This window comes from Microchirus variegatus (assembly GCF_963457635.1).
Source record: "Microchirus variegatus genome assembly, chromosome: 15".
In the NCBI taxonomy this organism is placed as follows: domain Eukaryota; kingdom Metazoa; phylum Chordata; class Actinopteri; order Pleuronectiformes; family Soleidae; genus Microchirus; species Microchirus variegatus.
Genome location: NC_139816.1, coordinates 22,087,595 through 22,114,740, shown reverse-complemented (window position 1 = coordinate 22,114,740; position 27,146 = coordinate 22,087,595). Strand labels below are relative to the sequence as shown.

General features: G+C 42.1%; 1 protein-coding gene across 1 annotated transcript; it reads left to right on the top strand.

Moving 5' to 3' along the window:
• Window positions 1–251: 251 nt before the first annotated feature.
• On the top strand, window positions 252–27,113 carry sipa1 (signal-induced proliferation-associated 1; the record flags this gene model as incomplete). The annotated part of the gene is made up of 15 exons (XM_083901696.1): window positions 252–1,362; window positions 1,770–1,894; window positions 1,987–2,175; window positions 2,495–2,669; window positions 2,879–2,982; window positions 3,711–3,868; window positions 6,700–7,306; window positions 7,396–7,670; window positions 8,475–8,870; window positions 19,160–19,286; window positions 19,405–19,537; window positions 21,657–21,755; window positions 22,539–22,611; window positions 25,862–25,940; window positions 26,970–27,113. The coding sequence occupies 15 exons, from the start codon at window positions 252–254 to the stop codon at window positions 27,111–27,113; spliced, it is 3,795 nt and encodes a 1,264-aa protein (XP_083757822.1).
• Between the last annotated feature and the right edge of the window lie 33 nt (window positions 27,114–27,146).

The window sequence follows — 27,146 nt, the reverse complement described above, 5'->3', positions numbered from 1 at the left end:
TTGTGAACACAAAGTGTGCCACATTACTGAGACATCAGTGAGTGGTTTGAAAGAGTTTGGGGATCTTAAAAGGTTTGAATGAGGATTCTATTTCTTGCTTTCACTCAGAGGAGTTTTTCATCTTTGTCCACTATGCTTCTGTTTCACACCAGCACCACAGAGACCAAGACAGACACTTAACTGGGAGTGCTGGAAGCACAGCACCAGAGTCAAGAGCATACTGTTGTACTGGACTTGGTTTGCAAGGCACCATGCAGTCAGATGACCTCTTCATCCGCAAGTTTCGTCGTCAGAATGTGCGGCCTCCAATTGCCCCTGTCAGCTTTGACCCCAAACGGGAAGCAGGTGTTGTGGAATGGCCTCCCAGGAGGGATGGTGATGGAGTCGATGGTGACAGCCTCACTCCGAGCCGTGTGGGACTGAATCTGAGGTCAGTGGGCAGGGGCCATATCATGCAGAGAAGTAATAGTGATGTAACCTTGGGAGACGTGGACTCTTCTGGTAAAGCAGGGGGTAAATCAAATCGTGTGGTTGGAGAAAAGGCAGGTGTGGGGGCTCAGGGTGACTCAAGTGTGCTGCTACACAGGGAATATGGCAGCCTGTCCTCACTGGAGAGACAAACTCAAGCCCAGGAGCCAAGCACAGATGACCAAGGGCCCTTGAGTCCAAATGCCATCCGCTTCAAAGACCCGTTCCTGCTTTTAGGACTGCAGGGAAATCCTCCAGAGCCAGATGGATTCTTTCGGGGTCTGTCTGTTTCCACAGGAGACTCCCCAAAACCAGTCAAGCCTCCAAAGCCAGAAGGTCTAAGTAAAAAGAGTAAACCTGGGCCCTCCCAGATTCCTCAACCTGGTCCTTATGACCAAATTGGAGGTGGGGCATGGGTGAGGAACTTTGCCCATTATGATGTTCAAAGCATTTTGTTTGACCTCACAGAGGCAGCCACCAACAGAGACAGTATTGGGCGGAAAAAGAATATCACCTCAGGGGCTTCAGCAGCCTCCCAGCTGCGCCCCTCCCAGACCACCCCATCCTCACCTGCACAGGGTGGGGGAGGCAACGGGGGAAATGCAGATGACCCTGAGCAGTCACTGCTGTTGGATGAAGGTGATGGCAATGATAATGAGCTCCTGCTCAGCTGTCCCCACTTTCGCAATGAGACTGGGGGAGAAGAGCAGGTTGGCTTATGTCGATCGCAGGGGCGGCGAGGACTCTGGTCAAGCCTACGGACCCCAAATGATGCTGTGTCAGTCCTAGAGGAGCCCAGAGAAAGTCACATTCAACAACAGGGCAAGAGCAACTACTTTATTGAGCATGCAGATCTGGGAGCTCATTACTATCGCAAATATTTCTACATGAAAGGTATGTGTCTTGTCATTCTATGTCACAGAGAGAATAATGATTATGATAAAAACTACTTTATGTGCAGTTTGACAAAGTGGAAATACAATGTGTCAAAAAAAAATCGCTTTAAACCTTCACCAAGCTACATACAATATATCCTCTGACTTCTCATCTAATTAGTAATACTGCAAGAATGACTTGCAAGAGGTGTGTGGACAGTGATGTCTTTTCTATCTTTTGTCTGGAATTTACCAGTTAAACTGAGCAAATTGCTCTCTATTCAAAATGCTTTGTTTTGTTAAAACTCTCCAAACTTTCACACAGAACCTTATTACTGGGAATGCACAAGGTTTTTGCAACAAGGAGGTTGCAACTTATTTATTTATATTCACAATTGTTTTTATGTGACCATACTTTCATCATAGAACACCAGAATTTCTTTGGTATGGACGATCGTCTTGGTCCAGTGGCCATCAGTTTCCGTCGAGAGGAGAAAGAAGGGTCAAGTGGAGCTCAATACAATTACAGGATCATCTTTCGTACTACAGAAGTAAGGCTGCACTTCTCTCCTCTCAAAGCTCTCCTCAGATTTTCTCTGTTTAACACTGATTTTACTGGATGTGATGAATGTGAACTCTTAAGATGAAGACTTTGCGAGGCTCGATCCTGGAGGAGTCCGTGCCCTCTGCAGCTCGTCACACCACCCCCAGGGGCTTGTCTCCCAAGAGATTGCTGGAGTTCATCATGCCTGAACTGAACCTGCACTGTCTTCGCTTGGCTTCGAACTCCCCCAAGGTCCGGGACACTTTGCTGAAGCTGGACGAACAGGGGGTTAGTTAAGCATTTGACACTAGAGACTTGTGCATGTGTCAGACAGAAGGTTTCTAGCTGAAGTGAACTAGTTCAGAAAAGCAAAAACAACTAGTGCTTGGGGGTGAATGACAGGGTCAGTAATATAAGGTCTGCTGTGTGGGTATGTAACATTTTACCATATCAATGTGCTTTTTGAGCTGCAACTTAAAATATCTGATTATGAACCAACCATGTTTATATAAATAGTCTCTAATAATAATAGTAACATAATTAGTATAGGATAGGATATATATGCATATTTAAAACAAATGCTTTACATCTTTCTCTACTGATGCAGCTGAATTTCCAGAGAAAAGTCGGGGTTATGTACTGCCGGGCTGGTCAGAGCTCAGAGGAAGACATGTACAACAATGAGAGCTCTGGGCCTGCATTTGAGGAGTTCCTGGATCTACTTGGGGAGCGGGTGCGGCTGAAGGGCTGGGAGAAATACAGAGCTCAGCTGGACAACAAGAGTGAGCTGAAAACACGCACTACATCCACAACCTATTGGAGTAATGTGACTGCTGATAATCACCAAGCTGTTTTCCTATTGCTGAGCTGCAGCAGCAGCAGAGAGGAGAAAAGGGTGACACTGTTTTCATTCACAGACGTTAACTGATTTTTTTTCTAAATCTCTACCTCTCTGTCTCTTTGTGTTTTTGTGTGTCTTGTGCTTGTGCAGCGGACTCAACTGGGACACACTCCCTCTACACGCGCTACCAGGATTATGAAATTATGTTTCATGTGTCCACAATGCTGCCCTATACAGCCAATAACACACAACAGGTAAAATAAACCCCAACAGAACAGAGACATGACATGATTTTTTTGTTGTGCCCTTGTATTTTTCTTGACAAAACCGTTACCTGGATTGCACACAAATGTGCATTGATCTACTAACAGGGCACAACAACGATTGCGCCTCTCAGACAGGCAAAGTAGCTCTTGCAATCCATTTAGCGGTCTTGACTTAATGCATATGCTGGGTGGAGTAAAAATGTAAATATGTTATTTTAGCACGGGCAGTGATTTACGAAACTTAAAACTGACTGTGGTGCTTATTTTTGCGGGTCCTATGTTCATGCGACCCTTTAAAAAAAAAAAAAAGGTCATATGTTCCCCGTTTTTCCTTAACGAGTCCAACCTGGTCTACTCTCGTGCATAGTGCGGCACACACGTCACCAAAACCTCGCAGGCAGGTTTCCACAGTTCCAGGCACATTTAAATGCAATAAATAATCACAGCAATCAATATTTAATGTAGCTATCTGAATCAACACATACACACAACGCAAGTTTTCTCAGCAGTTGCTCCCAAACTAAAGAACAAGCGGGAACAAGTGGTATGCACATAAAGCTGGATAGGTATATAATGATAGCAACCTTTTTGGTAGATTCTTAATATTTAAAGCAAATTGCAAACTGTTCCAGATATATGTGGCTTATTCTACTCTGTGTTTTGTTTTGCCATGACATGAACCTGCTCGTTTAATTAAAACTTTGTTTGTCGGTCAGTTGCTGAGGAAGCGACACATTGGAAACGACATAGTGACCATCGTTTTCCAGGAGCCTGGTGCTTTGCCTTTCACTCCAAAGTCTATCCGCTCCCATTTCCAACATGTCTTCATCATTGTCCAGGTTCATGAGCCCTGCACAGACAACACCTATTACAGGTGAGTTGATCCCATCTGTTTCACTGTGCAAAATACCCAGGCTTTCAATGAAACCTTTTTTTGATCAATGAATTGAAGCTGTAGTAGAATTCTAGAATCACAAGAAATACCCAAGCTTCAGGTTTCCCCAGATGACCAGAGACAATCTCCCTCTCTCTGAGTCTTTGTTGATGTTGCCATTGGCTTTATTGTGTTCATTGTCAAACTCTCTTCTAAGGAAGTTATTCTGGTGCTGAAGTAAAAATCCCACTGAAGGCATGTGCACACAAAACAGTAATAGAGCAGCTGTTCTCTCTCTGTGTCAAAGCCTACAGATTTTGGGGAGACAAGTGGAGGAAAATACCTGTAGCAAAAACAAAACACTCTCCTGATTGAGTAGAATAAGTAGTTGAAAGTCTGAAACACAATCAAAAACACAAACGCAAATCAAAAAACACAAACGCAAATCAAAAACACAAAAACATTAACTCAAAACTGAATCACACAACACAAACACAAAAGCAGAAAACACGAAAACATTAACTCACAACGCAAACACAAATCACACAACGCGTGTGGTTGGTGAGACCAACTGACTGCAGTCTTAATACCCTGGGAAGTGACAGTGCATCCCAGGGATTTGGGATCTCACAGATTTGGGATCTCACAGAAACTTGTGTGATTTAACATGACTTCATAATATAACAGACATGGGGAGAGACTGTGAAAGAAAACTGAGAAATACAAAATAAAAGTGGCTGAAGTCTTGGCCGGGAAGACAGAATAAACTTGGCTTGTACAAGTTATGGTTCGAAACAAAAGTATGCAACATGCGATTCCCAGTCAACCAGCTCTCATTGGTTATTGCAGGGTTTTTCTCACGCCCCTTATCACTGTTCAGTCATGAATATCAACACATTTGGCAAGAAAAAAAAAACATGGATACATTTTAAATCTCTGCAATTAGCGAAGGATAAAGGAGGACTTGCACTCCCATGCTTCAACGACTGCTATATCTCAGCCCAACTGAGGATTTTGTTTTGTTGGTGCAACTCTGATTACCATACGAGATGGAAAATTATATAGAAGAGAGAATGTCTCGGGCAAGGATAGCAAATGGAATCAAGCAAAAAATGGATCAATGGGTGTGGCTACTCATGGCTAAAAACTATTTAGAAAAATGGTCTGCTTGAAGAAATAAAGATTCTGAGATGGTGCTCACATGATCTCGACATTATCCCAAACAAATTGGACGTCAGCTATAAAGGATGGGCTAATCGGGGGCTCACTTCTTATTGTACTTTCTTTAACCAGGGGTTGGTGAACAGTTTTGTGGTACATGGCTTAAACAATACTGATTTTTATCGATTTCTTCAGGTACAATCATATCAATAGTTTGATTCCAGAGAGCCAAAAAGTGTTTGAAAAGGATGTATTAAAGATTGTGCCTATAAACAAAAATCGGAAAGGATACTAATAGTCACATTTTGGAGGAAACATGAATTAAATACTGTGAATCTCAATAGAAAATAACAAGTTCGACCTCCTAGAGAGTGTTTGGCTGGAAGAGTCTCAGCAGATACTTTATTACACCTGTTCAGCAGTCACAACACTCAGGCTATTCCACCTGTTGGAGAAAGTGTGGCTCCCAGGAGGAATTTTAATTTTCGCTGATTTATCATGCTGCACTTTTGCTGATTTATCACGCTACACCAGGCAGGCAGCGGCTCATCAGCAGAAGCTGCGCTGTCTGGAGTGGGGAGGTGGGAGTGAAGAGGCTGTCCTCACAGTGGGTGAGACATTTTCACACGGTTCACCGCAGAACATGGTCTTATACTGACAGGACAAAGTCGGTGTCCATTCACCATTACGTTGTGCCTAATGAGGTTGCACAGTGTTTGTGTTCTGTTCGCCTTTACGTTCCTTATCATGCATTACCCTAACTGAAAAATCTTCTTCAGCTCCCACTATAGGAATACATACTTCCTACGGGCACTGCAGTAGTTTTTGTAATGGAAAGAACCACTCTCCCCACACTTTAACTGCACTTGTATCATGTAATATAAGCCTGCAAATTAAACATAATGTGTGACTGCATATACTGATTCATTTTTGAATGTGTAGGTTTAATGGGACAAAACAGGAGAAAACACAAATCTGAGTATCATTACTAGGGATGCAACGGTATTCGGTATTTTACCGAACCGTTCGGTACACCCTGTTGGTTTGAAGTTTGAAGCGGCATGGTCTTCGTTTAAGTCCGCTGTGTGAGATCATTTAGGATTCAGCGTCGACTACGATGAGAATTAGAAAATAAATGTCAACAAACCATGGTGTGCAAGCATCTGTTATGCAGCGCAGTGAAGTTGGTTTGAAGTTAGATATTCAACAGACACTCACTCTACAGCGCCACCCAGTGCAAGCCTCTCATTTACGTCATCAACACCCGTCTCTTTCACTTGGAGCAGCATGGTGTATTTGTAGTTTCTTTTTTATTGGATAGCACTATTTTTAATTTGTGTGGTTTTATGTTTGCTGTTTAATTTGATTTGATAATGCACCATTGTTTAAATAAAGTTTGTGGTTGGATTATATCTGTGCTTTTAATTATTTTTACAATGCAATATTGCCTTTGCTAGTCTGAGTAGTTTTATATTAAGATATCGAAACCGTACCGTTACCGTGGCCCTAAAACCGCACCGTGGGAAAACTGTTCCGTTGCTACCTAATCATTGAATCACTGAAAGTAGACATGGAATGAATGTTTCCTCTTTAACTGTCTCTTACTTTTTATTATCATTATTCTTCTATAAGGTGATTATCATCCTTCTTCTTTTGTCTCTCTGTCCCAGGGTGGCTGTGACACGCTCTAAAGACATGCCATTATTTGGCCCCTTATTCCCCAAGGGCGCGCGATTCCCTCGCTCACCTGCCTTCAGAGATTTCCTCCTGGCAAAGGCAGTGAACGCTGAAAATGCAGCAGAAAAGTCAGAGAAGTTCCGCTCTATGGCCACCCGCACACGACAGGAGTACCTGAAGGACCTGGCTGAAAACTATGTGACTACAACACCCATCGACTCCTCCACCAAATTCCCTCTGCTCTCACTGGGAGGGAAGCGTAAAGACAAGCTGAAGGGGGCAAAAGGTGCAGAGTTGCACAGTGCCGGGGCACTGGTGTGGGCTGTGATGGTATCCAGCAGAGATGAAGTGGAAGCAGGAGAACTCAAGCTCCCCTGTCTGCTCGGGGTTTCTGCAGAATCAGTGGTGCTGATAGAGAGGTGCACACGCAGGGTGGTGTTTAACTGCTCCTGCAGAGATGTTATTGGCTGGAAAGCAGTGACAGAGCCTACAGAGGGGGGGCCTTGTTTGGATGTCTACTATGAGCGTGGGGAGTCTGTGTCTATCAGTGTGATGGAGAGCCAGGTGGAGGATATACGTGAGGTGGTGCAGAGGCTAGAGGTGGGTGATTGTGGCCTGATTGGAAATTGTGTGATTGTGTGAGTGTTTTTTGAATTTCCAAATCATTCAACATTTACACAAATCCACAGCTGGTTACGCGAGGCTGTGAAGCGCTGGAGGTCACACCACTGCGTGATGGGGTCGGTCAGCCCGGGTTCCTGATGAACGAGGAGGGCTTTGTGACAGAGCTGCAGCGGTTCTGCTATGCTGAGAGTGGAGGCTTACAGCTGTGGGCTCGTGTGGTGCGGCTGTGTCGTCACTCGCTGGTTCACCTGAGTCCTGAGGAGAGGACCAGGCTGCTGCGCACAGCGCACAAGATCCACATCACTGTTATACCACCGGACGAGAATGGCAAGCCTCGCAGGTGAGTGCGGCTGCAGCAAAGAGAGAGAGAGAGTTGGGAAACTAGACGCAAAGTGAGACAAAGAGAAATGGCCCTTGGGCAGACAGTGAGTAGCCCCAATGAAGGGTGACTAAAAAGAAAAAAAAGATGTAATCATGAGTGATATGAAGTGAAGCATCTGTGGTTACAAAGAAACATAATAGAAACATAGACAAATATATCCCTTTTCTTCTCCATTTGTTTCCTTTGTTTTTAACTTATTGATGAATGCATTACTTAGTCAATCACTGAATTAAGAAGCTGGGTGGAAGAAAGAAAATGTCTTTCTTTTCTTCCATGCTAACATGTTAGCATAAAGATTGCTAGCTTAAAATGCTAACGAGTCCACTCATATAGCAGAAGTGAGATCTGTGTCTGTCTCTGTCTTTGTTAAGAAGTACAGCCACAGTTTAGTTATTCTCTGGTTTTCCTTATCGTATTCCTTATCTTCATTCAAGGGTGAACACATACACACACACTCTCACTCTCCCTCTCTCTCACACACACACCCACACACACACACAGAGCCATAAACACAGTTTGGCTCTGTTTTTAAAAGGTTTTAAGACCCACAATACTGTGATTTGAAGCATGTAGTGGCTTCTTACAAACTTCAAGTTGAACAATTTTGAAAAAAAAAAAATCCCTAATTTTGAAATAAAAAAGTAAAAAAGTAATGTTTTACTCGTTTTGTGCTGGGCCGACTTGCACCCCCTTTGGCCGTGGCGGGCCACAAATGTGATTTTTTTTTTCTGACTGAGTGTGATGTTGTTTTATATTGAGCAGAAGTTTCTCCGAGCTGTACCAGAAAGCCATCAAGGACGCAGAGTGTAAGCCTGGTGAAGATCAGTCAGGAGAGGCTTGGGTGCTGGACGAGAGGGAAGAAGACGAGGATGAAGAGCAGGACGATGTGAAGGAGGACAAGTGGAACGTGGGAAGAGTCAGTGAAGCAGACATAACGGAGGGGAAAGTTGAGGCTGAGGAGGGGGAGGAGCTGTCGTGTGATAAAGGAAAAATTGACAGAGGTCACGACTTGTTCCTGACACCACCCAGTTTACCTCTGTTACGAGCCACTTCTCTCCAAGACCCACCAGCCAATCATAGCAAGGAGGCCAGTGCCTCGCAGCTGACACGCAGCTTCTCTTTGGAGAGACAGCCATCCTTCAGGGATATGTGTGATGGGTGAGTGTTGCTGGATTCATTTAAGTGTTACAGAATCAGGGAAAGTCCTTGTGTCATACAAACAACACCAAATAACCTCATCCACTATCACTGAACATGTACTCACAATACACATAATCACAATATTATGGCATGTTTCCATAAGATGCGTACGGGAAATGTCTAAAACCTCAACATTTAATAGGGGAGTCTGGTGTGTTTAGGGACTGCACCGCTGATTAGTAGACAGCACATAATCAGCTGTGCTGTCCAGTGAGTGGCGAGGCTGCAACCCTGCCGCTGTATGTGACTGTATCAGACTTAGTCTGCGCTCCGGAGTGTTCCAAGGATCAAGCCGAACAGTACCGAACTGTAGATCCGTTAGCAATCCTAAAAACATGGATTAATCTCCAACAACTACCAGGGAAATGTCAATATTTAAAAAAAAAAAAAAAAATCTCAATATTTAACAGAGGAGTCTCGTCCGCATCCAGCATCACATACCCTGCCGCTGTTTTCAGTTCAAAGATTGTGTCAGACGGAGTCTGTGCTCCATGCTCCAGTCATGGAAGGACATGTTTTTAATTAACTGACACTGAAAACAACTGCTTTACAAATCACTAGTGTGTGTGTGTGTGTGTGTAAAAAAATTCTGACTAACTGGTGGAAAAATCAGGTATTTAGCCTCTGAAGCCTGGAAACCTGTCGAGAGAGTTGCATTCACCTCGTGACCCAGTATCCGATTGTTAGTTTCACCTAAGATTGTGATTTGAGTACATTTTCAGTCATAGTGGATGACTGGAAGTGTAAATTAGGGGTATTAGGGTCAACTGAGACACACAGTCTGCTGCTGTGTGAGTGTTGGAGTTCACATCTGTTGAGATCTGTGTGAGACTGAAGAGAACTCAGGACTTCATTGTCGGATTCTGATAGGTTCACGTAGGTGGTTTCTTTCACTCCTCATTCAAACCATCTGTCTCCCCTGGCCAGAATGTGTGTTCTCATCATCAAAAGATTGGTCTTTGTCCTTCAGATGTAAGTGGATTTGCATTTATGCACTGGTTATTTTTAGTTTCTCCAATGTGAAGTTTAGTTCATTACTCATTATATTGATCTGCATAAACCAATTTCTGTTTTTGCCTTGAATGTTGTCATTTGGAGTGTTGCAGAGTTAGACGTTTACAAGGATGCAATGATCACCAGTTTCACTATTGACTGTACACTGGGGATTCCATTCCTCACATCTACAGACTTCCCAAAGTATCCAATGAAGGAGCCCCACATCAGCAGTACAAGCTTAATCACATACAACTCCTCAAAACATTTAGCCACAATTTTAGCAACTCTCGTTGGCAACACACCACACCACATCAAAAACTGCAAAGTCAAGCATTCCCAACCGCAGAAGCAGCAAATACTGTGCTCCCTGTTTGACCTCTGCCTGACCACCGTCTACTTTCAAGATAATGATGATTTCTACAGGCAGAAACAGGATGGCCAGCCTCTTCATGGAAATGGTGGAAAGCGGAGCCTTGGCTTCTTTCAAAAGAACTGCACCTAGCCACTGGTTCATATATGTGGACAACACCTGGATCAAGATCAGAACATTATGACCTAGAATATTTTACAAATCTAAATTACAATAATTTCCATAAAATACAATTGAAGGAGTATTTGGTTATTGTTATTATTAGGCCCTAAGATTGGTCAATGATTGGCAGCAACATTGATTGCTTAACATTGCTAGTTTAAAAAAAACCAAAAAACTAATTTGTTAGAATTTGACAAAAAACGCTCAATTGAAAACCATTGAAAATACTATTTTTGATCCCAAATGTATCTTAACATAAAGTAATGGATTTCTTTATGTCAAGATTTCCTGTTTCAAAATTTAAAATGTGTATATTTGTCCACCAGGTGACACTACTTTTTTCCCATTCAAAGCATGCAGCCGTTTCACTGTTTTCTGCACACATTTCTTGCTACTGAAATGATGTGTGTGCCACTACACATGTTGGATAATGGTATATGTTTGTGTGTGTCTTTTATGTCCAACTCCATAATACTTTTTGCTTAGAGGGCAACAGTCTTGATTAGGTGGTTCTAGTACGCAGGTGCACTGTAGCCATGGTTAAAAGTATGAGCAGTGGCTGACACAGATGAGGTCTCAGAAGTAGTAACAGACTAGCTGTAGTCCAACTCCAACTCATCTGAAGACTGATCTGAAGGTGAGAGTGAAATGGATGATGCTTTTATGAAGACATGCACACTGGTCTCTTACATTCCCAGAGGAGGCAAGAATGCACCACTCCAGAAATAAGCGTTGAAAGGAAGAAAAAGACCCTCATACATACAACAGATGCAAAGGAGGTGTTGATAACCTTGAGGTAGGCATATCACATCAATTACGCACACATTTATTTATTGTTACTCTGATGTTGTTGTCTAAAATATATGTATGGTTTTTTGTTGTTGCAAATTAGAATTTATGGGATAAAATAAAAAATATGTGTATCATGAGAAAGAATACTTGGATATTTTTTATATATATTGTTTTAAGTGTTGCTGCTTCTTTAAGTTTTTTTTTTTTTTTTTGAAGGTTGTCACCAAGCAGCACCAACCCCTGCAGAAGGAGAACAAATTGGTGTCCACTGGCCCTTTCCACAAACCATTGCCATTGCACTGATAAATCGTCATTCAATGTACATCAAAATAAATGTTTTTTTCTGGTTCAAATTATTCTTGTATTTTTTTTGTTTTTGTTTTTACGAAACAGGGTAAACACAGGGAAAAAAATCAGAGTGAAAATCATTATATATCTTTATAGGCTAAGATTATTAAATTGAATCTTCCTTAGCAGAAATACTAAAAATGCATCAAAATCGATATTCCTTTGAACCAACTCAGGGCCTAATTAGGGCCCGAAATGAAGTGTGAGGAACCAATTGTTGTCTCCGACGTTGCGCTCATTTTTGAGAAAAATATAATTTGTCATATTATTATTCATTACATTTCTAGAGCGCTTTTCTAGACAACCAAAGCGTTTTACAAATTAGCCATTATTAATTAACACATTCTCACTGGTGGTGGTGAGCTGCTCTGGAGCAGACTGACAGAAGCGTGGCTGCCAATGTGCACCAAACTGTCCCTCGGACCACCACAATCATTCATAAATCCATTCATCGCATGTTTTCTCGAACTGTGGGAGGAAGTCAGAGAACCGACGCACACGGCGAGAACATGCAAACTCCTTGCAGAAAGGCTCTTGTTCCAACAGGGGCTCAAAGTTGTTCCATCCAGGGTTTGAACCCAGGAACTCGGGCCTTCTTGCTGCAGAATGCATTAACAGAAATGCTTTTTCATTTTCAAAATGTAGCTGCATAAAAGAAATGAATAATCAATATTTCAAAATGCATTTTAATTTTCAACTTCGAGACTGCTCATTCTGTGACTTAATTAAAATGATAAAGAAAATTGCATTTAAGATATAATTTCCAAAACATCCTCCAGCAAAAAGGTAACAAATTCCAATTTGAAATGTATAATTTTAAAATTAAAATGCATTGGATGAAATGCTTTTTCATTGTCAAAATGCAGCTGCATTTTTTAACTCATAAATAAAATTAATAATCAAAAGTTCCAAACTGCATTTTCATTTTCAACTTCAAGACTGCTCATTCTGTGACTTAATTAAAAGACAAAGCAAACAGAGAAAGGCTTTTTCGTTTTCATGTTTGCCCTGCAAAAAGTGTCTCATAATTCAAAATGAGTTCGCAATAAGGAGCCACATAGGATAGTGACGTCTTCTGGCTCTTCTACACACCCACACAAACAAGTGGAGGACCATCACAGACCAGAATTCTCTGTTAAATATTGAGATGCCAGACATTTCCCTGGTAATTGTCGGAGATTAACCTACGGTTTTAGGATTGTTAAAGTAGTTTTAACTGATCTACATTACTGCGTTGTTTGGCTTGATTCTTGTGTAGGAGTTAAGGCCACATTATACTTCTCCGACTGCGTAATGCGTTGTTTCGAAAGAATGACTTATGACCGACACAACACTAGAGCCAGCACAGAGCAGCTTAGCTCGGCCTGTCCTGAGGACCAATCGCAGCTCTTGCCGTCTCCGTTATCCCTTGACGGAGTGACGGACACTTAAAAAATATTTAGTGCAGTCGGTGACGGCGCAGAGGCTATCCGACAGGCTCTGTGTCGACGCAGAGGGCTCTGCGTAACGCAGAGCACTTTACGCAGGAGTATAAATTGGGCTTTATCCGGAGCGCAGACTCCGTGTGACACAACCACACACAGCTGCAGCGTCTATGCAGCCGGTCACAATCAGCGGTGCTGTCCCTAAACACACCAGACTCCTTATTGAGATTTTAGACGTTTCCCCCAATAATTGTTGGAAATTAACCCACGTTTTTGGGATTGTTACGTAGTTTTAACTGATCTACAGTTGTGTGGGACGTCTCTTCTTGTGACGTCACGCTGGTCAATCAGTCACCGGGAGTCTGGCGACGTCACAGATAGTACCTACTCAGCACTATAGATATGTAAAGGGTAGATGTTTCGTCCGCGCTACTGGCCAATACTGTCGTTGGACACTCCGCCATAAGACATCTCTACTTTATCTATACTCAGCACGCTTGGAAGAACAAGGGGAGCGGCCAGTGACGTCACTATCTTGCGTTGCTCTGTATTGCTAACTCATTTTGAATTATGAGACTTTTTGCAGGGCACATGAAAACGAAAAAGCATTTATTTGCTTTTTCTTTTAATTAAGGCACAGTATAAGCAGTCTTCAAGTTGAAAATGAAAATACAGTTTGGAATATTGATTATTAATTTTATTTATAAGTCAAAAATTAAAATGAAAAAGCATTCCTGTTAATGCATTTTAATTTTCAGATTTGACATTTCAAATTGGATTTTGTTGTCCTTTTTGCTGGAAGATGTTTTGAAAATGAAATCTTAAATGTCATTTTCTTTATCATTTTAATTAAGTCACAGAATGAGCAGTCTTGAAGTTGTAAATGAAAATGCATTTGTGCAATATTGATTATTCATTTTATTTATGGGTCCACATGATTTTTCTTTTTATGACAATTACTATTAAAATTTTTAATTAATTTATGTTGTGGTTTATTTTCTAGCCCTTAGTGTCCCTCCATTAGAGTATTATTAGATGTGTAATGAGGATTTGCACTGGAGAAGCCAAACAGTGGGGTCGGCGTGTGTACGCAACACTTTTATTTCAGGCGGATGCCACTGCAGAGCCGCATAAATTCAGTGGAATTAAGCACGAGCGGGAGAGGAAGTAGGAAAATAAAACATCCGGTTTTACTTTTCAAAATAAAAGCTGTGAACAAGAGCACAGTGTGTCTATAGGGCTCTTGGTTGTTTACAAACATTGTGGATGCGCGGGCAGCGTGGTTGCAGAAGGGCACCACTCAGTGTTATCTAGCAGTGCTGTCGTGAAGTTAGTCGGCTCTCATGTACAAATTCAGACGGCAAAAAAAGGAGATGTTATCCTCGAGGGGCTACAGCTTGATGACACATATGCTTTAGGTGCCGGTGAGTGGATTAATAATGAGACGAAGTGGCGTCGTGGCAAGGCAGTAGCGGCCTGCGACCATGTTATTTTACATGACTTTTTGAAACACTACGAAAAGGAAACAAAGAATATTATACAGCGACTAGACAATGCAGGAGCACATAATATGTATACAAAAGTGGATTTCTGGTCATATGAACCCATAAATACTGCACAGTGCCCCTTTAACCTAGACTTAGAGTGACTTAGACTTCCTTTTATTGTCATTGCACAGAGAACACAACAGTGAAAAACTGGCAACGAAATGTCGTTGCTTGGCAACCGGTAAAGAAAATAAAATAAGAGGCAGCATTGTGTTTGTAAACAACAGTATATACATACGTTTTTGTGAATAAATATATTTAGATATATACAAAAGTAGTGCAGTCTGTATAAGTAGTGCAAAAGATAAGAAACATTGGTTTAAGGTGCATATGAAAAAGAAAAAGAAATTTAAACAATATGAAAATGGAGGAAAAACAGTTAAAATATTGCACAGAGTGTGTGTGTGTGTGTGTGTGTGTGGGGGGGGGGGGTTATTTGGAGTTTAGCAGTCTGATAGCCAGTGTGAAGTAGCTATTTTTTAGTCTTTCTGTTTTGCAGCGGATGCTGCGGAACCTCCTGCCAGATGCCAGGAGGGATAACAGTCCGTTGTGGGGGTGGCTGGATTTGGTGAGCTCTAGTTAGGCAGCGTGTGTGAGCAATGTCCTGGATGGGTGGGAGTGGAGTCCCAATGATCTTCTCCACTGTCCTCACCACACACTGCAGAGACTTCCAGTCTGAGGCCTTGCAGCTCCCAGACCAGATGGAGATGCCGCTGGTCAGCAGGCTCTCGATGGTTCCTCTGTAGAAGGTGGAGAGTATGGGAAGGGGGAGAGACACTCTTCTCATCCGTCGCAGGAAGTGCAGGCGCTGCTGGGCTTTCTTCACCAGGGAGGTGGTGTGAAGTGTCCAGCTGAGGTTGTCTGTAATGTGCACCCCCAGGAACTTGGTGCTGCTGACGACCTCCACCGCTGTGTCATTGATGAGGAGTGGTGTGTTACTGGGTCGGGCTCTTCTGAAGTCGACGATGATCTCTTTTGTCTTTTCGACATTCAGGAGCAGGTTGTTTAACCTACACCAGATGTCGCCTTCTTCTCTGTAGGCCAGTTCGTTGTTGTCCTGAATGAGGCCAACAACCGTTGTGTCGTCTGCATATTTCAGGATGTGGTTGGTGTTGTACCTGGGACGCAGCCCTGTGGGGAACCAGTGCTCAGGGAGATGACGCTTGGGGTGTTGTTACCCACACGGACAGACTGGGATCTGTCTGTGAGGAAGTCCAGCAGCCAGTTGCACAGGGGGGTGTTGAGGCCCAGAGGGCCCAGTTTGTGTATCAGTTCCTGGGGGATGATCGTGTTGAATGCTGAGCTGAAGTCCAGGAACAGCATCCGCACGTGGGTGTTCTTGCCCTCCAGGTGCTCCAGGCTCCGGTGGAGAGCAGTGGAGATGGCATGGAGCGGTTTGGCTGGTACGCAAACTGGAACGGGTCGAATGATGGGGGCAGTATGGAGGTGATGTGGTCCTTAACCACCTCATGCAAGCACTTCATGATGGATGTTGTTAGTGCAATGGGGCGAAAGTCATTAAGGCATGTGATGGTTGGTTTCTTGGGCACTGGGACGATCGTGGCGGACTTGAAGCACGGGGGGGCGACAGCCTGGTTCAGTGACGCATTAAAAATGTCTGTGAGCAGGTGTGCCAGCTGGTCAGCGCACTCCTTGATCAGCCGTCCTGGGATGTTGTTGGGGCCCGAGGCTTTACGTGCATTTACTTTCCTCAGAGCTCTCCGTACAGCAGTGGTTTCGAGCCTGAGTGTCTGTTCATCAGGGTGGGGGGTGACTTTCCTCGCAGGGTTGTTGTTCAGAGCTTCCAAAGAAGTTGTTGAGCTCATTGAGGAAGTTGATGTCATCTCGGCAGGGGAGGGGGTGTGTCTTTATGGTCTGTGACAGTCTTGATGCCCTGCCACAGTTGTCTGGTGTTGCTGGGGTCATGGAAGAAACCTTGGATCTTCTGACTGTGGGCACGTTTGGCTGCCCTGATGGCTCGGTTAAGGTGGGCCCTCGCTGTTCTGAGAGCCTCCGCATCACCAGATTTGAAGGCAGCATTACGCTCGCTCAGTCTTGTACGCACCTCTTTCGTCATCCAAGGTTTCTGGTTGGCCCGTGTCACTATTGTCTTTGTTACTGTGACCTCCTCCATGCACCATTGAATGTAGCTGGTCACAGTTGCAGCATTCTCCCCCACATCTGTGTGTTGATTGTCTGTTGCAGCCTCTCTGAACATGTCCCACTCAGTGCGCTCAAAACAGTCCTGCAGTGCAGACATAGCTCCTTCAGGCCACACTCTCACCTTTTTCACAGCAGGCTTTTCTCTGGTGAGCAGGGGCTGGTATGCTGGAATTAACATAACAGAGAGATGGTCTGAGGAGCCGAGGTGTGGGCGTGGGGCTGCTCTGAATGTCTTCTTGATGTTGGTGTAGACAAGGTCCAGTGTGTTTTTTCCTCTGGTAGCAAAATTCACATGTCGATGGAATTTAGGGAGTCTTCATATTGGCCTGGTTAAAATCCCCAGCAACAATGAAAACGCCCTCCGGGTGTATGCTTTGCATGGCACTGATGACACTGTAGAGGGTACTGAGCACTTGCTTGGTGTTTGTGCTGGGTGGGATGTACACAGCAACAATGGTAACAGTGGTGAATTCCCGAGGCAGTTAGAAGGGTCTGCATCTTACAATCATGAACTCTATGTCCACAGAGCAATGGCTGGAGACCAGGGTAGCGTTGTTACACCAGCTGTTATTAGTGTAGATGCAAACACCACCCCCTCGGGTTTTACCTGTGAGAGCGTGGTTCCTGTCGGCTCTGAATGTTGTTAGCCCATCCAGGCTAATGGCTGCATCAGGGACAGATGTGTTTAGCCACGTCTCAGTGAAGATGAGGATGCAACGGTTTCTTGTTTCCCTTTTTGTGGTTAAATCCAGCTTCAGAAAGTCCAGTTGGCTTTCCAGGGAGCGTACGTTGGCGAGCAGGATGGAAGGGAGCGGCGAACAGAACGGGTTAGCTTTTAGCTAAGCTGTAAGTCCACCGTGACAACCGCGCTTCTGTTTCCTCCCGCACCGCCTCCGGTGTCTCCATGGGCGGTATGTGCTGGTGGGAGACTCCGCTGCTTTGTAGGCCGCTGGGTCCGACTGCCGTAGCAGACCGAGGCTCTGTAGAGTGATCCGCGTCTCTGAATTTAAGGTGTTGAGAAGACTGTACTTAATAAAACTAAGCATAACCTGACGGTCATATACAGTGTTTGCGCTGTTACGCGGAGCAGTTTCTGTAGTAAACAATGATTTAGATGGCAAATTAAGCGATGTTTTGGCTGAGTTACCGGGAGCCGAAGCAGCCGCTGCCGTACAGGGCGCCGCCATCTTGCTTTTTATTTATTTATTAATTTTTTTTAAATTAAATTAATTAAACCTGAGTTTAATTACGCTGTTGCTCTCAAACATTGTTTTTTTTTAACATTGTTATGCATAGTAATAATTACTTAATTCATGTTAGCTTGTTAACTTGCTAACTGATATGGAGTGAGCACAGCAAATTCTTGCTTCTTTTATCATTTGCTCTTTCCAGTTGCTCCTCCTGATGTCTTGCAACCAAAGACGTCTCCAGTTAGCCTTGAAAGGGCTGCAACTCGGTATCCGGTAAAACTTCAGGCTTTTGTCTTGTTTGTTAAAACGATTAATGCATCCGACAGCACAACAGGACATGCTTTCTGCAACCGACATGTGCAGTAGAGAGAAGGTGACGCACATGTGACGTAGGCTGCCAAGGGGTCTATTCTGCCCAGCAACAGTGAATACTATTTTTTGATTGGTTGATTGGTCGCTAAGACAGCTGTTTGAATGAACTACACAGAGAAACCTGCCTTTGTGTCATCGATTCTAAAAGAATTACTAATTTATGTTTCATTTACTTATCAGAGTGACAAATGTCATGTATGGCGTGTGAGTGTGTGAACTTATTAAAATGCATGTGTCTCACGCAGACTGCAGCTCGAAGCTGCCACTGGAAATACCACAGCAAGCTGCCGCTGCTGCAATTTGCGCTTTCTGTTCTCTCAATGATCACGCCCTCAGAGGTGCTCACTCACCCCTCCTTCCCCTCCCAACTGATAACTCCCTCCCTCCCTAATTATTATTATCAAAACAATAATAATAATATTATAACAATAAGAATAAGTATAATAATAATAATAAGAAGAATGCGTTTAATCTAAGGGAAACCTTTCAAAGCACTCAAGGTCACCTTACAGTACATGATTATAAGAGCAGCAAAAATACAATACAGATGTCGTGTGGGAGAGAGTTCCAGAGATGGGGGGGTGGGGGTTAGAGTGGCTTAAAACCCTAGACCCCATGGTAATGAGCGGAGGGTGCAGTGAGTTGGAGGGCAGCTGCTCACAAACATTAATATTATATATATATATATATTTTTTTTTTTTTTAATAAAGTAAAACTGAATGACTGGACTGAATTGTATACAATATTATATTTTTGAAAGACACTTTTGAGTGCTTGATAGCAAATTTCAACCAGGTTAAAATCTTAGACAAGTGATACAATTTCAGGCTTTGAGGGATCAACAGCATATTTGTTTTGTTTGACCCCCATCATCTCTCTCTAGACATCTGTATGACAATGTGGGGCTGGAGGTGGAACACCACATCTATGAAAATGTCGGGGAGCTGAGAGACGCCACACTTGATCTGATCCTTGCTGTCAAACCCAAGGTTTCCCTGGAAGACGAACAGGTGACAGACTGAGATGAAAGGAGAGGACATCTGAGTGCTTTCTCCCCAACACTCCTCCTCCCCTCCCCGCTGACAGTGTTGCTTCCTTTGCATCTCTGTGTCTGTCTTTTGTCTTTAGTTCATGGGAGCTGAGTTGGGCGATGACAGAGCTTCAGCAAGTTACTCTGCTTTTTCCTCGTCCCGGTTGTCATGTGTAGACCGCGCTGAGCGAAATTCACGAGCTCTAAGTCTTCATAACTCCATCACTAAGAGTAAGTATTGCCTTATATCTGCTTTTCAACTTGAACACAACATACAGTACATTACAGTGATGACAAGGGATGAGTCGATATGATGCTCAGTATTAGTACTGGTCAAAATCACTGGATTTTACATTGGGGGAAAATGTGAAATCGATATGATTCAAAAACCCATAAATACTTCACTAAGTAAAGACTGTAATCAAGTACACACAAAGTTGTTTTTACTGAGTCATGTGAGCCGTTTATTTCGTCTTTATAGGAGAAGAATATTTGTTGTAGCATTACACTGAAATAGATTTTCAAGTAAGTAACTTAAGTCTAATTTCTGCGAAAGTGTTATTATGTTTTGCCTGAAAAGAAAAAAAAAATAGTTTTGCACAAATAATAATAAATGTAGTCATCAATATAAAAAATCTCCTTCTAACTTTTTCTTTATAAAATATTCCAGTTTACTTTAAGCTGTAATTACCAGTAATGCGCTAAAACAATAGTTTGCAGGAAATCCAAATTTTGAAGAATTTTGAGAGTGAGAACTACCACACATCTACTTTTTGAATCTGCTCTCCTCTCTGAAGAAATTTGGGAAACATTTGGGAAAGTGTGGAAGAAACAGTACTTAGGAATTCTATTATGTGTTTGAAAGTTTGTTTGTTTGTTTGTTTTTTTAAAAATGTTTTTCATGTTTTAAAGAACACCATAGTCTGAAAGTGACTAGATTTACAAATCAGTTTAAGAAATTCTAGCCAAGCAAAATTTGCGTACCTCATTGTTTTTAAATAAATGTAAGAATATCTGGCTTATTCCTGGTGGGGCTGTTTTGGAATTAACTGGTTATAGCTAGATGGAAATACATCAGCACAAACATGGTGCTTAGAGATTAATAAAGATATTAGATGATTGTATCATACATATATTGCTATTGGTTAATACTCAAGTTTGTGTTACTGGTATCATCAGGATTGGACCCCAAAGAGTTGTAGGGTTGCATCTCTTAATTGTGTTATGTTCCTTAACAAATTTGTTATAATTGAACACGCACCAACCCTGTCATGCAAATCATTGTTTAAGCTTATTGGTAATCAAATCTTAGAATTAGTTGTAATTGGCACTATTCAAATACATAGAATTGAATTGAATGTTATTAAGACAATTTTTTCTTGAAATTGTATTATTTTGCAAGTGAAAAACTTGCTTGTCAGGATTATTTTTCTTTTTTATGCAAAGAACAACAATTTTCCCAGAGAAAAGTTTTATTTTGCGCTCTAGAAAATCTGTTTTTTCAGAGCACAACTACTTTAATTATGCCAAAATTGAACAATTACACACATTTTCAGATGATCTCTGACTGACTTGAGCCTCGTATTATTGCTTTTGTCTCTCTTCTCTACCCCTCTTGTCATTTTCCTCCCTCCCCACTGCATTACCCTTTGTCTCTCTTCTTTCATCCACTCTGCCCCCATTCAGTACACTAATCCAATATCAGCCCTGCACCGCTGCCACCCCCTGCTTGGGCTGGAATAAAAGAGGGACAGATGGATAGTGGGAGGGAGGGAGGGAGGGAGGGAGGGGTGGAGTTTTAGGCAGCCCTGAATCAAGGAACCCCTCTTACACCATCTGCTTTGCCCCTGCTGAGACTATGAAACTCATAATTGAACAGCCATAAGAGCAGATGTGCTCAGCCTCTCATCACATTCTTCTGATTTTTATAGGGGTGGGGCTCTGTTTCAAATCTTTTAGCTGATTAGTATTAAATTTGCAGCCATGAATTTACCAAAATCAAATCAAATGCCTTAATTGTCATTGCACTGCTGTACAACGAAAGTATATAAATAAATAACTACATTTTACGTATATTTTTGTCTAATGTGGTATCAGAGCCAAAGTCAGTATTCAGTGAGACATGATATACAGAAGATGTACAACCGACATCACATTTCCCCCTTGACCCAGTGTTCTCAGCCCCTGAAACTTACCAGCATTAGTGCAGTAGCAACCCCCAGTGGTCACTGTTTGCTACTGTTCATAACCAAAGTAAATCTGATGGAAGTTCTGCTGTAATGACCCAAATATATACTACACAGGTGTGTTTTCAAATGAAAGTGTGATAAGTTTGACCTCTTTTTCTTAGTTCTCTCAGAAACGACAGATTCAACTGAGGAGGAGTGGCAATCCATCGCTGACCTGGCTACAGCATGCCGCAACATCCTGGAGGCTTTGTCACGAGAGGGTGAGAAGTGTTTTTTACTCATCCTGAATTTTGATCTGTTATCTTAAATTCATGTTAGACAGTTTGACTAATAATTCTAATAATCTGATGATAATGTTTCAAGCTGCATTATGTAGGGTTGCAGGATAAATTGTCAGGATTGTTGTGCAGTAACAACAAGCCCCAGTGCAAGCTTTTATGACTGGCACTTGTATACACGAGTTACTAATAACACACACACATACACTGTACAGTATATATTTAAACAACCATTGGAAAAGTAGAGAGGAAAGGTCATAGGAGAAGTGATCAGAACCATTAACTGTGCTTGGTCACAGTACTGAGAAGTAAAAACAATGCAAGCCTGAGCTGAGGAGCTGTTCGATGTCACCGTAGTGCTGAAGTGACCACTGACTGACAAAAGGCATTTTTTTGTGGAAAGCAATCGTATAGTAATGTGAAGTCTATAGAGCACAATGAGACTGAAGTGAGCTGTGATAATTACAAAAAACAGCATCATAAGAAAACTGATATGACCTGCCTCAACCACATCAAATGATGATACTGCAGAGAACAGCCTTATTTTTGCCATCCATGAGCTCATTAGGGACAGCGGGGCTGAGGTCTTCAAAATCACTTGAGCCTAATTGATTTAAATTATGTTTAAAGGTCATTATGCAATTATTAATCAATCAATAAAACCCTGCCTACTGTACCTATTTTCCTCGCTCACATTTACTTTGAGTACATACACTGTTGTTTTAAATTTCACTAATTTCCATATTGTTCCCAAAAACTTCACAGACCACAAAGTAGGAGATCCATTGCACGCAGGAGCTGACCAGGTCGATGGCATGATGAAAGACTCAAAAGAGAGGTGGGTTGATACACATACAGTCAGTTCATTCATTGTCTACTGTTTTATCCTCAACCCTCATGTCCCAGATGACATAGGTTGACTTGTTTGACCTGGTTTTCAGTCTATCACAGGGCAAACACACAGAGACGAATAAACCATTCAGTCTCACATTCATACCTATGGTTAATTTAGAGTGTCCAATTACACTCTGCGTGTTTTTGGACTGTGGGAATAAACCAGAGAACATGCAAACGCCAGAGGCACACTTTTACTTATTTCATCACTTTTCCCAGCTCTTTTGTTGCCTTGTATTTTTCCTCCCTGCTGTGTCTGAATGTGAAAATCTACAGAAGTGTGGACTGGATAAAGCTTTTAACCAGGAGGGTGTAAAAGGGGAGATGTAACAACAGGACATCCTCAACACTTCAATGTAAAAATGGAGTGAATGTTTCCTTGGTGATGAACAAATAAAGAAATACATAATGTCTTTAAATATTGGGACATCGACCCTTTCAGCTTTAATTTAATTTAGTATTTACATCCAAATCAGGTGAACAGTGTAGGAATTACAACACTTTCTATATGTGAGAGAGTTAACAGCAACAGATTCCAAATGCAAATGTCACTCCTGGAATCAACTCCAGAACTTTTACCTGCTTATTTGAAGATGACATAACGAGGGAATAGCCCACACCTGTCCATGAAATAGCATTTCAAATTCATTGTAGTGGTGTATAAAGCCAAAAAGAAGAGAATTGTGTCGATGTCCCAATATTTATGGACCTGACTGTAGTACATGAAAGACAATCTCAGCACAAAGCCTTTTATTTGGAGTGAATAATTTAAAGTCGCTGGGAAATCATAAACTATACATCCAAATGTACAAAATGAATGTTATAATTGAAATATATAATTCTTTAAACCAAAATAAATTACCAGCATAATCCATTCAAAAAAGAAAAATTCACATTCACATTACAGCCATCTTCTCGAATGCTGTCACTAATTTCTCTGTTTATTGAGATAGTGCTTCATACCATTTGTCCTCTTTTTCAGCCTTTTTTTTTTGAGGAAATCCAAAATATCTTAATTCCTTCTATATTATAGCTAAATATAGCCCGGCGGCAATCCCCTCGGAAGATCACACGATAATCTCGAACAGACGCAAATTCGCGAGATCCCGCGATAGACTAAGGGCCTGATTTACTAAGATCCCAAATAGAGAGCGCTAAATTGGCTAAAATTTAGCCTAAAGACTGCGCCTGCTGCTGGTTTGCATTTTGCGGGTGATCTACTTAGATTGCGGCCACAATTTACTACAGGCGCAGAAGTGGTTAAGACCGCCCTATTTCAATGAGGAGTTTGCGCTAGTCAAGGGTTGTCAACATGCAGAAAGAGAAAGCGCAGACTCAATGGAAGCCAAAATTATAATTGAAGCCACTGAACAGAAAGTACAGATGAACGGACGCAAAATAACTGAAACAAATTCAACAAATTAGACAAAAGGGCCCAGTACTCTTAAAATAAACGTGTCCCTCGTGGCATTCTGTGGGGGGGTGCTCCGGGAGTATGGGGTCGGGGGCCCTTTGTTAAGGGCCGTGCGGTCCCTGTACGACCGGAGCAGGAGCTTGGTTCGCATTGCTGGCAGTAAGTCAGACTTGTTCCCAATGTATGTTGGACTCCGGCAGGGCTGTCCTTTGTCACCGGTTCTGTTCATTATTTTTACGGACAGAATTTCTTGGCGCAGCCAGGGGCAGGAGGGGGTCTGGTTCGGGAGCAACTGGATTTCATCTCTGCTCTTTGCAGATGATGTGGTCTTGATGGCTCCTACGAACCAGGAACTCCAGAATGCGCTGAGCGGTTTTCAGCCGAGTGCGAAGCAGCTGGGATGAGAATCAGCACCTTTAAGTCCGAGGCTATGGTTCTCGACCGGAAAAAAGGTGGCTTGCCCCCTCTGGGTCAGTTGAGAGATCATACCTCAGGTGGAGGAGTTTAAGGCTGAATCCCAATTCCACCCCTCCAAAGCTGTTACTTTGTTTGTTGTTCCTCAGGTAAAGCGGGGAACATAGGACCTTTTTTTGAAAAAGGGTCCTATGTTCCCCTGTCACATACAAAGCGGGGAACATAGGTACTACCCCACAGTGACCACTCTGACCAACCTCGAACTGGGCTCTACGGGAAAACATGCAAACGATTTAAATATCATTTCCCATGCGCTCTTAAGTTACACTTAAGTGACAATTTAGTGATAGAATACAGAACCTACTGCAAACAATTTCCTGCCATCTGTCGCAATGCATCTAACGCTTCCGCATCGTGCCGGTAGTAAAAAAGGGAGAAGGTGTACCCAGCTCCCGTTAATAATAATAATAATAATAATAATAATAATAATAATAATAATAATAATAAAAGAACCTCCGGACCGGAAGAAAAGCATGTGAGCTACGCTGGTTCTGACATAGTCAGACCTCCCCAATACACGATTCACCTTATATTTTTTCTTGAGGTTTTCCCATGTTTTGGATGACTGTGGGTTGGCCTGTGTCTAGAAGCCCCAGCTCCTTAATTACAAAGCTATTTTACATAAAGAGGAAAAATATTTGTCTTTCGTGTAAGACACGGCCCTAAAAAGTGAGCCTCGGACAATATGGCCCAGGTAAGGTAAAGGAATTAGGACAACATGTAGGAGAACAATGGGGCAATATGAAAAACAGTCAAATGTTGACCTGGGAATTACAATGGGCTAAGAAAACATTGGATGATATCAAAGGAATTGCCTTGTTTTCTATTTTCTACAAACAGGATTTATAAAGTGACAGATTTATACACATTCCCATGCCTGTTTTGCAGCATTTCTCTTCTTTGTGAAGAGGGAACCATTTTACATTCGCAGAGTGATTATCTGTTTGATTTTTTCCATTGTCCCTGTAAACACATACTATCTAAAACCATAATTTATGAGATAGATTTGACATTATGCAGACAGGGACTTGTGGGTTTGCTAAATTCAAACAACCTCAGGGACAAAGATTATCTCCTTGTTTTTGTCTTATCTGTGTGATGTTTCTACTTCATATAGTCTGTGAATTATTTTGAGATATAAAGTCAGTGAGGAAAACAAAGGTGAGTGTGTTGGATCTAAAATAGTTGTTTCCTCCTTTCTTTTGTCGCACGTGTTTGCATCATGAGATTTGCTCCAAATAATGATGGCATAGATTTGAAAGACAACAGCTGTTGATAACGTGTCACTGCTCCTTTTTTTTTGCAGTGACTCTCCAGGCCATCTAGAGGAGAAGGTATCACAGCTGGAGGCCATGCTGAAGAGGCTGCAGGATGACTTGCAAAAGGTGCTTTGACTTTTTTTCTCTCCAATTCTGTTTTCAGTGAGCTACACAGGAAAGTCAGCAGGTAGGGTATTTAAACTATTTTAAACTATTCAAGAATTTAAACTGATGAGTTTCTGTTACCAGAGTGAGAATATGTACAGTATATTTTCTGAGCAGTTTTTTGTTTACTTGGACAAAATTTGTCCAATTATCTTGTCCACTCAACCGGTAACTTTTGAAATGCAGAAGAAATATAAAAATAAAATAAAAAAGCATTTGTGTCATTTAGACTTTCGTTTAATCTATTTGAGTTCACTAAACTAATTCTTAACATAAAATCTACATAAGCTACATTCAACTACAGATTCTATGTCTCTTTATTTGCAACGAATAAAAAAGTCATTGATTATGACTGAATCTAAACCTATGTTTTACTTTTGATACATCAAATGAATATATTTCTAATCAATCACTTAAAGCCCACAGAGAATTCTGACAAAATATATTTATCAGTCCTATAATTAATGATTAGTTCAGTGAATCAGCAATACTTATAACTGCCCATATGTTTATTTTCCTAATAAAATGGCTCCGTTTAATTAGTTTAAACATAATATTTTGGGTTTTACAGAACTGAACTAAGAAATCACTCTGTCCTCTTGAAAGAGTTACCTGAAAAATAATCTTCTGATTATTGAGACATGAACATTATAACTTTTGTGGTTAGTTCCTTAAAGCACTTTTTTACTACATTATATAAAGCGTGAAAAGCCAACACCAGGTAGAGAAAACAAAAGATGACAAGAAAGAAACGAAAGAAAGTAATGTCATACATGTAATCAGTTCAGCAGCTTATTGTTTCTGTACAGTTTTGGGTTGTGTGTTCTGCCTCACTGCCATGTGATGTGCTTCTCTATACTTGTTTTATTCCAAGCTCTGTGTTTATGTGTGTCCACTAGTTTCCTTAACGCCACCGCTGCTCCCCCCCCCGTTCCTGCCACAGCGATCTGAGCGACGGCTTTTGTTTTGTTGTGTGATGATGTCTTTCAGGAGAAGGAGGACAAGGTGGTGCTGCAGGCCGAGGTGCAGAGCCTCCGACAGAACAATCAGCGGCTGCAGGAGGAATCGCAGAGCACAGTAGCCCGCCTCATAAAAGTCACTGAGCTGCTGTGCAATGTCAACAAGCCCTGTTAGCTTCACCACTGCACGCACAAACACGCAAATCGG